The sequence below is a fragment of the Oncorhynchus mykiss genome, chromosome 17, assembly GCF_013265735.2.
Source record: "Oncorhynchus mykiss isolate Arlee chromosome 17, USDA_OmykA_1.1, whole genome shotgun sequence".
Taxonomy (NCBI): Eukaryota; Metazoa; Chordata; class Actinopteri; order Salmoniformes; family Salmonidae; genus Oncorhynchus; species Oncorhynchus mykiss.
In genome coordinates, this window is record NC_048581.1 from 16,755,236 (window position 1) to 16,767,674 (window position 12,439).

The 12,439-nt window shown below is 42.3% G+C and overlaps 1 protein-coding gene across 1 annotated transcript; it reads left to right on the forward strand.

The window, feature by feature from the left end:
* Positions 1-1,686: 1,686 nt before the first annotated feature.
* On the forward strand, positions 1,687-12,043 carry LOC110495072 (interleukin-2 receptor subunit beta). Its single transcript, XM_036949117.1, has 10 exons — positions 1,687-1,704; positions 2,714-2,813; positions 5,634-5,745; positions 5,881-5,956; positions 6,204-6,303; positions 6,657-6,790; positions 6,908-7,091; positions 7,473-7,572; positions 7,799-7,883; positions 9,005-12,043. Exons 2-10 carry the CDS (start codon positions 2,744-2,746, stop codon positions 10,304-10,306), a joined length of 2,163 nt encoding a protein of 720 aa, XP_036805012.1. The 5' UTR covers positions 1,687-1,704; positions 2,714-2,743; the 3' UTR covers positions 10,307-12,043.
* The last annotated feature ends 396 nt before the right edge of the window (positions 12,044-12,439 follow it).

Sequence of the window (12,439 nt, forward strand, 5' to 3'; positions counted from 1 at the left end):
CTGTGGTGGAGGAGCGGCCAGCAGAAGCACACAGCATAGGCGTTTTCTCTAGTTGTGCCTTGGTTGGCTCAATGTTCCGTCACTCATGGGGACACTATGTCACTGCCGAATCTACAGGGAGAGCTAGGTAGTTCAAGCCCTCTTGGGTGCTGCCATAGATTTACATTAGAAATGCCTCTCCAAGAAGGTTGAAGGTCATTGGCCACAGATAAAATGTAAAATCATGTTACATATACTGTAGCTTTGATTGGACTGATGTCAACATCATACTTTCACAATCTTAGCTAGTAAGCTAGACAAACAGTCATCATCATGAATCACCTTGACAATCTACTGTCAAATCCTTTTCAAATTATAGATAAAAAGTATTGGTGCTCATCGGTGATTGGACATAAACATTATACAACATGTCGGAAATCGCTAATTCAACAATGAGTGGTTTGGAACGAATCAATGGCTAACTACAAGAGTCACAAAGCAATCACTCTTTTGCTTTCTTTGCTTGCTATTCGGTAGAGAGGGTGTGTGGTCCAAGTCTGGGTTTAAGGATTTAAAACATCTGTCTGAAAGGCTCTCTTTTCCAAGCTTAAATGGATTAACATTCACATGCAACACCATAAGTCAGAAAAGGTTGAATACATTGGTCATGTAGTCAATCCAGCATGATTTCTGCCACATTCAAGACAACTGGCAACTAAAACAGGCTCAGACTGGAAAAATACGTTTTGAACGGTCATCCAACCTGAAATTCCAAGTCGGGAACTCTGGCTTCTTTCTAGATCTCTGACCTGAAGAACACTGACGTCATGATTGTTTGTTTTATTCCGAGTTCCCAGTTGTCTTGAAAGCAGCATAAATCCAGGGAATGCCTGACTTTGATGACAAAGTTTTCCCACAAGAAGGACCACTGCGCCACATTCAAGTGAGCACAGTACAACAACGGTTGTGTCCAAAAATATGTCTTGTATACTGCTGGATAAATTATGTAATATGCCAGGGAGATATGAATACAGTAGCTAAGAATGTAATAAAAATGTTGTGTAGTCAGCTGTTAGTAGCCCATAAGACCTCATCCTAAGAATTTGGTACCTCTCCACCTAAGAACTTAGCCTACTGTTCTGACTTGGTGGTGCACATGTAGCCTATAGCCTGTTTTAGAGAAATGTCATTCAATTGAATATTGTAAGCGCTTTCATTGTGTGCTTATATGCCCCCATTATTTATCCTAAGGTTCTGACTTGGTGTACAGGGAGAACACTCTAAGAATGGCCAATGTTCTGAACTCTGTCCCTGTACATATCAAAAGTGCTGAACAAATAGTTATATCGACTACTCACTCATTAAAATCTTAATCGAAATGACTGCTTGCCTCTTATTCGCTCATCGTTCCCTTATGCCATGGTTTGTACATCCCAATTGCTATATTGCTTATAGGTTTATCTCAGTACAGTATCTTATTCATAATTTTAGACAATGTTGGAATGATTTCATTGTTTTGCTTACTTTGTGTTTTATAATTAGTGTAACAGGGTTATATTGGTGATTCCCCTTGCCACTTTATTGTTAAGCCAATGGGTTTTTGGTTTGAGTTTGTCTTGCCTTCACCTACTCAACATGGCATCTTATTGGCTGGTTTGCGTAGCTTGCTTACGAGGGGGGATGTTCCAGTTAGAATCGCCCCAGTGAACAAGCACCAAACCAGCGGTAAGTTGTTGGTTGCAAAGCACTGCACATCAAAAGTGATTTTTATACTCTCAAGTGATGATTTAAATGTACAATTTATATCAAATTGTTTGTAAATGTTATTCGAACATCACACATAAGATGCAGCGGTTTTTGGAGAATATTTGTTGTGCATTTTGTTGTAAAGAATTCCCACCAGACACAGTAAGTTGCTAGCTAGTACTGGTGGGAATTCTTTACAACAAAATGCACAACAAATATTCATATATTTTGTACAGTGCGTGAGTGCAGAGTTGGATGGTGAGACGTGCATTGCATGACGTGCATTGCATGACGTGCAATTTTGTGCCGTTCCTATCAGAATAAAGCTACATGACTGGTGCTACATGTTGGAGTTCCGTGTCGATGACTGATTGTACACAACGCAAGAATAGTACTGTTACATTAGCTCATGTGCTTTTCTTCACGAGGAGGGGATAATTACTATAAAATGTTGCTGGGTCTGTAACCATGTTTGACAGTGACACTCGTCTCATTCCAATAGTTTTTTTCCCACAAAAAGTTCAGTAATAGATGTATGCAATTCCAGTTGATATTGCGAGGCCTGTTTTGTTTGCGCTGCCTGTGCGTCGGTATAATGTATATAAAAGTGGATGCTCGTGATGGTATTTTCCTTGACTTTTATACCACATAGGCCTAGTAATATAATCAAATGACTTTACTGGCATGTCTATAAAAAGTTTCAGTTAGCCTCACCAAGATGTTATGCTAAAATCACCACTGGTATGCGTGTGGCATTGATACAACTGACAACACTTAATCACCACGCAAACACACAGAAAATTCATATACACCTTTTTCCCTCCCATCTGTTTTCCATCCCAAATGGCACCGTATTCCCTACATAGTGCAGAGCCAAATGAGCCCTGGTCAAAAGTAGTGCCCTATATAAGAAATAGGGTACCATTTGGAACACTAAGCCACCTGTCTGTCACCTGTTGCTAAGGTCATGTCTCCTACTGTGTTCTAGAATGAGAAAAAGGACCAGGAAGAAGTCATAATGGTTCTATGGTGTCTCTATGTCATCCTGCTCCTCCCCCTACTAACCTGCTCCAGCCAACCACAGTCCTGTAAGTCATCAATACCCTTCACAATGCATTACAACACATGTAGAATGACTTTGAGGTTAAAGTGCAGACTGTCAGCTTTATTTTGAGTGTATTTACATCCATATCGGGTGAACCTTTTTAGAAATGACAGCACTTTTTGTGCATAGTCTACCCGTTTTAGGGGACCAAAAGTATTGGGATAAATGCACTAATATGTGTATTAAATAGTAAAAGGTTAAGTATTAGGTTGTATATTCATAGCACTCGATGATTATATCAAGCTTGTGACTCTACACACTTGTTGGATGCATTTGCTGTTTGTTTTGGTTGATAACGTTGTCATGTCTTTATTGAACACACCATGCAAACATTCACAGTGCAGGGTGGGAAAGTATGTGAATCCTTGGATTTGATAACTGGTTGACACTCCTGGCAGCAATAACCTCAACCTAATGTTTGCTGTAGTTGTGGATCAAACCTGCACAACGGTCAGGAGGAATTCTGGAACATTCCTCTTTACAAAACTGTTTCAGTTCAGCAATATTATTTGGATGTCTGGTGTGAACTGCTCTCTTGAGGTCATGCCACAGCATCTCAATCGGGTTGAGGTCAGGACTCTGACTGGGCCACTCCAGAAGGCATATTTTCTTCTGTTGAAGCCATTCTGTTGTTGATTTACTTCTGTGTTTTGGGTCGTTGTCCTATTGCATCACCCAACTTCTGTTGCGCTTCAATTGGCGGACAGATATCCTAATATTGTCCTGCGAAATGTCTTGATAAACTTGGGAATTCATTTTTCCGTCAATGATAGCAATATGTCCAGGCCCTGAGCCAGTAAAGCAGCCCCAAACCATGATGCTCCCTCCACCATACTTTACAGTTGGAATGAGGTTTTGATGTTGGTGTGCTGTGCCTTTTTTCTCCACACATAGTGTTGTGTGTTCCTTCCAAACAACTCAACTGTAGTTTCATCTGTAAACAGAATATTTTGCCAGTAGCGCTGTGGAACATCCAGGTGCACTTTTGCAAACTTCAAACGTGCATCAATGTTTTTTTGGAGAGCAGTGGCTTCTTCTGTGGTGTCCTCCCATGAACACCATTCATGTTTAGTGTTTTACGTATCATAGACTCCTCAACAGAGATGTCAGCATGTTCCAGAGATTTCTGTAATTCTTTAGCTGACTCTAGGATTCTTCTTAACCTCATTGAGCATTCTGCGCTGTGCTCTTGCATCTTTGCAGGACGGCCACTCCTAGGGAGAGTAGCAACAGTGCTGAACTTTCTCCACTTATAGACATTTTGTCTTACTGTGGACTGAGGAACAGCAAGGCTTTCAGAGATATTTTTATAGCCCGTTTTATGCAAGTCAACGATTCCTAATCTTAGGTCTTCAGAGATCTCTTTGGTGCGAGGCATGGTTCATATCAGGCAGTGCTTCTTGTGAATAGCAAACTCACATTTTGTGAGTGTGTTTTATAGGGCAGGGCAGCTCTAACCAACATCTCCAATCTCATCTCATTGATTGGACTCCAGGTTAGTTGACTCCTGACTCCAATTAGCTTTTGGAGAAGTCATTAGCCTAAGAGTTCACATACTTTTTCCAACCTACACTGTGAATGTTTAAATGATGTATTCAATATAGACTAGAAAAATACAATAGCTTGTGTGTTATTAGTTTAAGCACACTGTGTATGTCAATTGGCTTAGATGAAGATCAGATCAAATTTGATGACCAATTCATGCAGTAATTCAAATCAAATTGTATTAGTTACATGTGCCAAATACAACAACCTTACAGTGAAATGCTTACTTACGATCCCCTAAGCAACAATGCAGTTTAAAAAAATGTATGGGTAAGAATAAGAGATAAAAGTAACAAGTAATTAAAGAGCAGCAGTAAAATAACAATAGCGAGACTATATACAGGGGGGTACCGATACAGAGTCAATGTGTGGGGGCACCGGTTAGTGAGGTAGTATGTACATTAAGGTACAGTTATTAAAGCGACTGTCCATAGAGGATAAGAGAGTAGCAGCGGGGGGGGGGGGGGGCAATGCAAATATTCTGGGTAGCCATTTGATTCGATGTTCAGGAGTCTTATGGCTTGGGGGTAGAACTGTTTAGAAGCCTCTTGGACCTAGACTTGGCGCTCCGGTACCACTTGCTGTGCGGTAGCAGAGAGAACAGTCTATGACTAGGGTGGCTGGAGTCTTCGACAATTTTTAGGCCCTTCCTCTGGCACCGCCTGGTATAGAGGTCCTGGATGGCAGGAAGCTTGGCCCCAGTGATGCACTGGGCCGTTCGCACTACCTTCTGTAGTGCCTTGCGGTCGGATACCAAGCAGTTGCCAGGCAGTGATGCTCTTGATGGTGCAGCTGTTGAACCTTTTGAGGATCTGAGGACCCATGGCAAATCTTTTCAAATCTTCTCCTGTGGGGGAATAGGTTTTGTCGTGCCCTCTTCACGACTGTGCTTGGTGTGCTTGGACCATGTTAGTTTGTTGGTGATGTGGGCACCAAGGAACTTGAGGCTCTCAACCTGCTCCACTGCAGCCCCATCGATGAGAATGGTGGCGTGCTCGGTCCTCTTTTTACTGTAGTCCTCAATCATCTCCTTTGTCTTGATCACGTTCCAAAGGGTTCACATACTTTTTATTGCCATTGTATGATATATGATACAATATGATATAGAGCCTGATAAAACTGGCTATTAAACAATGCTAAGCCACAACTATTGAATTCTTTCTCTCTCTCTGCCTCTCTCTCTCTCCTCTCTCACTCTCTCTCTATCTCTGCCTCTCTCTCTCCTCTCTCACTCTCTCTCTGTCTCTGTTTCTCAAAGATCTACAGTGTGTCAATGACTTCATCAGTAACATCACGTGTGTGTTGAACAACACATGCATACCCCCAGACATGCCGTGCACTCTGCATGGTGAATACCCCGGGTTTAAAAGGTAAAGAAGACTAAGGATGCAGCCTAACTGGAACCCTATTCTCATAGAGTCCTGGTCTAAAGTAGTGCACTATATAGGGAATAGGGTGCCATTTGGGATGCTAACTGAAACAATGGTTCACTGTTGTAACTACAGGCAATGTGAGATGAAGTCCTTGGCCGGTTTCAACACAACCTTGAGAGGCGGCAGTCTGGTCTTTGAGGGCAATCCAGTGAGTTTTTATAAAACTACATCAAGTTAAAACCAATGCTTGGTTATATATGTGCATTATTATAGATCAAAACTAGAATTTGTAACACATTCATCTGGATGAATAAATTAACCAGGAATTTGTTTATTTTTTAATTATTTTTTATGACGTTTTTCTAATAATAATATTAATAAAACAATGACAGCATATATATAGACCAATAGGCAAACAACCCTGGATAACTGAGCCTCTGTAAATGATCTTTCAGTTCTTTTGGGAAGAGGATAAAATATCCATTGTTGTACGGTGTGGACAAGCAGAAGATTATGTGATACAGATTGAATACCTGTATCAACCATTTAACCACAGTAAGTGTACAGTAATTTGAGTGATATTATGTACGATGTGTCATCTATTACTAATCTACTACATTAATTGTACACCAACTACAACGACTCTTATTGTGACGTTATTGTCCATTTACATGAAAATGAATTCTGTGTGTTCAGCATACAAAATGCTCAAACTCAGTACACTATAATACAACATAATGCAATACAAACATGCTGGGAAGGTTATTCATTTAAACAACTTAATACTAATTCATACCTGATGCTAACATTTCTAATTCAACTTAGTACTAGTAGTTCTGTTACAGTGATATTAGTAATATATTAGTACTACTATGAGGACATTAACTGTGTTGTTTTGTGTTTGGCAGTTAAAATGCATCCCCCTGGCAAGCCGACCGTCATCAATGCCTCAATCGCCTGGACACCAGGAGCTCCCATTTCAAAAATGATAGTCAACTATGACTTCCAACTACAGTGGAAACAGGAACTACATCACTGGGAGGTGATAGAGAGAGAGAGAGAGGGGGAGGAAGAGAGACAGAGGACAGATAATAACAACTATGTCTCTCTCTTTGTACACTATCTAAAAGTAGACCTACTGTATGTTGTGCTACTGCAGGATGCTGTGGAGGTGAACATATCAAACAAACAGATGTATTTTGACCTGGACCCTGAGATGCTGGAGGGAGGAAGGAGGTACCAGGTCAGAGTCCGGGTTCGAGCCGATTACCCAGACTGTCAGTGGAGCGACTGGAGCCCCAGTGCATCATGGGTCTCCACTCTGGGCCAGATGAAGCCAACAGGTAAATAGAGCATCAGTGATGTCATTGGTTATTAGTACACATTTGAATGTGGGCCTGTATATACTTGGGCTGTGTCCCAAATGGCCCTATAGTTCCCTACATAGTCCAGAGCACTATGGGCCAAAAGCACTGCACTAAACAGGGAATATGTTGCCATTTGGAAGGCAGGCATAGTAGTGTGTTTCCATATGAATCTTGAAAAATAGTTCCTTCTTCCCTATTTCTTTCTTTCGTTCTTAGACAGGCACACACATGCTCAAAACAAACTTACAGACAGAAATGTAAATGAAGGCTTTTCTATGCCAATCTTTTAGTAAAACAGTGGTGGTGTTATGTACGTTGTAAATATGTTCTATGTTGTTCCTCTGATCCTGTTCTCAGGTAGTCCTGATGTTCTAGACCAGGACTTTGTGGTGGTCACCGTGGTGGGAGCTGTTGTTGTACTGGTCCTGCTGGTCTCCATGTTGCTCTGCAAAGGAAAGTAAGTACTGTATCTCTGTCTATCTGTCTGTCTGTGTGTGTGGGAGAGTGTGTGTGTGTGTGTGTGTGTGTGTGTGTGTGTGTGTGTGTGTGGAAGGGGGTGGGGTCCATTGTAAATGTGATTTATTTTAACACCAACGGACTGCAAAGTAAACATCATGTTTTAGATGTAATGTTTTGTAGTTGGTTAAGTGCAACTTCCTTTCATTTCCGTTCATTGCTGACAGGGTCAAGAATATTCTGAATCCTCCTATACCAGATCCCTCCAGGTACTTTGAGGGCCTCAACCTCCAGCACGATGGAAACTTCAAGGTCAGTTCTACTTTTGACTGAAGTTATGTGCACTACCTTGTTATGGCGGTAGTTAGGTTATAATGGCTGTAGTTAGGTTATAATGGCTGTAGTTAGGTTATAATGGCTGTAGTTAGGTTATAATGGCTGTGGTTAGGTTATAATGGCGGTAGTTAGGCTATAATGGCTGTAGTTAGGCTATAATGGCTGTAGTTAGGCTATAATGGCTGTAGTTAGGTTATAATGGCTGTAGTTAGGTTATAATGGCTGTAGTTAGACTATAATGGCTGTAGTTAGGCTATAATGGCTGTAGTTAGGTTGTAATGGCTGTAGTTAGGTTATAATGGCTGCAGTTAGGTTATAATGGCGTTAGTTAGGTTACAATGGCTGTAGTTAGGTTATAATGGCTGTAGTTAGGTTATAATGGCTGTAGTTAGGTTATTATGGCTGTAGTTAGGTTATAATGGCTGTAGTTAGGTTATTATGGCTGTAGTTAGGTTATAATGGCGGTATTTAGGTTATAATGGCAGTAGTTAGGTTATAATGGCTGTAGTTAGGTTATAATGGCTGTAGTTAGGTTATAATGGCTGTAGTTAGGTTGTAATGGCTGTAGTTAGGTTGTAATGGCGGTAGTTAGGTTATAATGGCTGTAGTTAGGTTATAATGGCGGTAGTTAGGTTATAATGGCTGTATTTAGGTTATAATGGCTGTAGTTAGGTTATAATGGTTCTAGTTAGGTTATAATGGCGGTAGTTAGGTTATAATGGCTGTAGTTAGGTTATAATGGCTGTAGTTAGGTTATAATGGCGGTAGTTAGGTTATAATGGCTGTAGTTAGGTTATAATGGCTGTAGTTAGGTTATAATGGCTGGAGCCTAATGAATGGAATGGTATCAAACAGATAAAATACATTTCCATATATTTATTACCAGACATTATTATGAGCTGTCCTCATCATTGTCTTACATTGGCATCATGTTGGAGTGAAGTCACTCCAACATTTAGCTAAATAATTATCATTTTATTTTCCTCTCTGTGTGTGTGTCTCTCTCTCTCTATCTATGTCACTCTCTATCTCTTTCTCTCTCACTGTCTCTCTCTCTCTCTCTCTCTCTGTCTCTGTGTGTGTGTCCGTGCCTACAGGCTTGGCTGGGTCCTTTGTTCGCCTTTGAAGCCGTCGACTCTGCCTTGCACCGTGAAGACATCTCCCAGGTAGAGATTACCAACAACATTGGCACCATCGCCCCCCTGAGGAGGGAGACCGATACTGCACTACTACTGAAGAAGAGATTGGACAATAGTGGCCGCTCCGGCTTCAGCAACTTCTTATCTCAATGCTCCCAGCCTGGATCCACATCCACCAAGTTGGAACCCTGCTCTGTACACTCCCCTTACGGACCAGTAGGTGGCACTACTGAAGAGATAGATGAGTGGAAGGAGGAGAACAGAGGAGATAGGATGGATAGTAATAGAGGTGTAGGGGGGAAGGACGAAGATATCAGGGGTGGAGGGAAGGAGGGAGAGATGGGGGGTGGAGGGAAGGAGAGAGAGTTGGGGGGTGGAGGGAAGGAGAGAGAGATGTGTGGTGAAGGGAAGGAGAGAGAGATGTGTGGTGAAGGGAAGGATAGAGAGATGTTGGGTGGAGGGAAGGATAGAGAGCTGTATGGTGGAAGTATATTTGGAGGCATCAGTGGAGGTAAAGATATCGTCCAGGTTTCTTCTTACGAGCGTGTTGAGAAGCTCCAGGCCGAGCGTCGGGCCCTCATAAGCCCAGATTCAGGCATCGGCAGTGGGGCAGAGGATCAGGAAAGTCAGGAGAGCGTGGAGGATGCGGTCGGGCCTATTGCATCCACCCCCCATTTTGTCTCTCAGGACTTCCATCTTGTTCCGCTTCTTCCTCTTATCAATAACAATAACTTTACATTCTGCTCCACCCCCTTACCCATTTCCCTGTCCGCTTTCCCCCAGCATCCCTTCACCCTACCTGGGTTGGATAGTGTAGGGGGAAAGGGTACGGAGATGGGGGTTGGAGGAGGTTCTCTCACAATGTCTTCCTCCTATGAACGTGTGGATAATCTGCAGCTCCAGGCCCAACTCTTGGCCCCTCAGAGACCAGATTCAGACATTGGCAGTGGGGGAGAGGATCAGGAAAGCCAGGAGAGCGTGGGGGATGAGGTCAGGCTAACTGTGACCCCCTGTAACCATATCCCTCTTATTACCACTAACAATATATTTCCATTCTGTTCCACCCCCTTACCAATCCCGCTGGATGTTTTACCCCAACTACCCCTCACCTTCTCTGGGTTTGGGATGGTTCCATCCCTGGGACCCAGTACTAGTACCAGTCATCAAGACAGGCTGTTGGAGATATCTCTCCTGTCTTCTTCAATGGCAATAGAGCCCTCTAGTGGAGGCTACATGCCAGTGAAAGAAGCTCAGAACTGAACTATGAAAACATTTGACTAGGGAGGGACTAATGATTTATATATACACTAGATGCCTGACAGGCTGTTTTGAAGCCACCACTCCTCCATCTTGGCACTCCCCCTCCATTGTAAAAAATACTTTGGAAGCTATAGAAATGCATTTACTAATGTCTACATTTGTTTTTACCACATGTATTCTATTACAGACACACTTTTTTTTTAAGAACTAATGTAACTGTCCCCACTACAACAACAGAAAAAGACTTACAAATACGTCATTTGGTCGTTGAAACGTTTCAATGACATACTGTAGAATTCCATCCATTCCAATAGAGCTCCACAGTGGAGGTGCTATAATACCCATAAAACCTAGCGTTCAAACAGGGAAACGGTTCCAATTGTTTTTCCACCATTCATTTTTCCCTTAATGGATTTTAGAAACACTTAAAATAAGGCCTGTGGCCTCCTGAGTGACGCAGTGGTCTAAAACTCTGCATCGCAAGCTGTGTCAGAGCCCGGCTGTGAGCGGGAGCCCCATAGGGCGACACACAATTGGCCCAGGGTTTGGCCGGGGGGCTTTCCTAGGCTCATCGCACTCTATCGACTCCTTGTGGCAGTGTTAAAGTGTTAAACAAATCAAAATATATTGTAGATTCTTCAAAGTTGCCACCTTTTGCCTTGATGACAGCTTTGCACACTCTGTGTTCTCTCAACCAGTTTCACCTGGAATGCTTTTCCAACTGTCTTGAAGGAGTTTCCACATATGATGAGCACTTGTTGGCTGTGGTCCAACTCATCCCAAACCCTCTCAATTGGGTTGAGGTCGGGTAATTGTGGAATCCAGGTCATTTGATGCAGCACTCACAGCTTGGAGGTGCAGAGATTATCACAGTTTGGAGGTGCAGAGATTATCACAGTTTGGAGGTGCAGAGATTATCACAGTTTGGAGGTGCAGAGATTATCACAGTTTGGAGGTGCAGAGATTATCACAGCTTGGAGGTGCAGAGATTATCACAGTTTGGAGGTGCATAGATTATCACAGTTTGGAGGTGCATAGATTATCACAGTTTGGAGGTGCAGAGATTATCACAGTTTGGAGGTGCAGAGATTATCACAGTTTGGAGGTGCAGAGATTATCACAGTTTGGAGGTGCAGAGATTATCACAGTTTGGAGGTGCAGATATCATCACAGCTTGGAGGTGCAGAGATCATCACAGCTTGGAGGTGCAGAGATCATCATAGCTTGGAGGTGCAGAGATCATCATAGCTTGGAGGTGCAGAGATCATCACAGCTTGGAGGTGCAGAGATCATCACAGCTTGGAGGTGCAGAGATCATCACAGCTTGGAGGTGCAGAGATCATCACAGCTTGGAGGTGCAGAGACACATGCAGATCATCTGTTCACCTACTCTGCATCTCACAAAGACATGGCGGTTGGAACCAGAAATCTAAAATTTCGACTCATCAGACCAAGGGACAGATTTCCACCTTTCTAATTTCCATTGCTTGTGTATCTTGTCCCAAGCAAGTCTCTTCTTATTATTGGTGTCCTTTAATAGTGGTTTCTTTGCAGCAATTCAGCCATGATTCACACCGTCTCCTCTGAACTGGTGATGTTGAGATGTGTCTGTTATTTAAACTCTGTGAAGCATTTAATTGGGCTGCAATTTCTGAGGTGGTAACTGTAATGAACTTATCCTCTGCAGCAGAGGTAACTCTGGGTCTTCCTTTCCTGTGGGGGTCCTCATGAGAGCCAGTTTCATCATAGCGCTTGATGGTTTTTGCGACTGCACTTGAAGAACTTTCAAAGTTATTGAAATTTTCCGTATTGACTGACCTTGTCTTAAATTAATGATGTACTGTTGTTCGCTTTGCTTATTTGAGCTGTTCTTGACATAATATGGACTTGGTCTTTTACCAAATAGGGCTATCTTCTGTACACCACCCTACCTTGTCACAACACAATTGATTGGCTCGAATGCATTAAGAAGGGAAATAATTGACACAAGTGAACTTTTAAAAAGGCACACCTGTTAATTGAAATTCATTCCAGGTGACTACCTCATGAAGCTGGTTGAGAGAATGCCAAGAGTGTGCAAAGCTGTCAAGGCAAAGGGTAGCTACTTTGAAGAATCTCAAATATAAAAATATA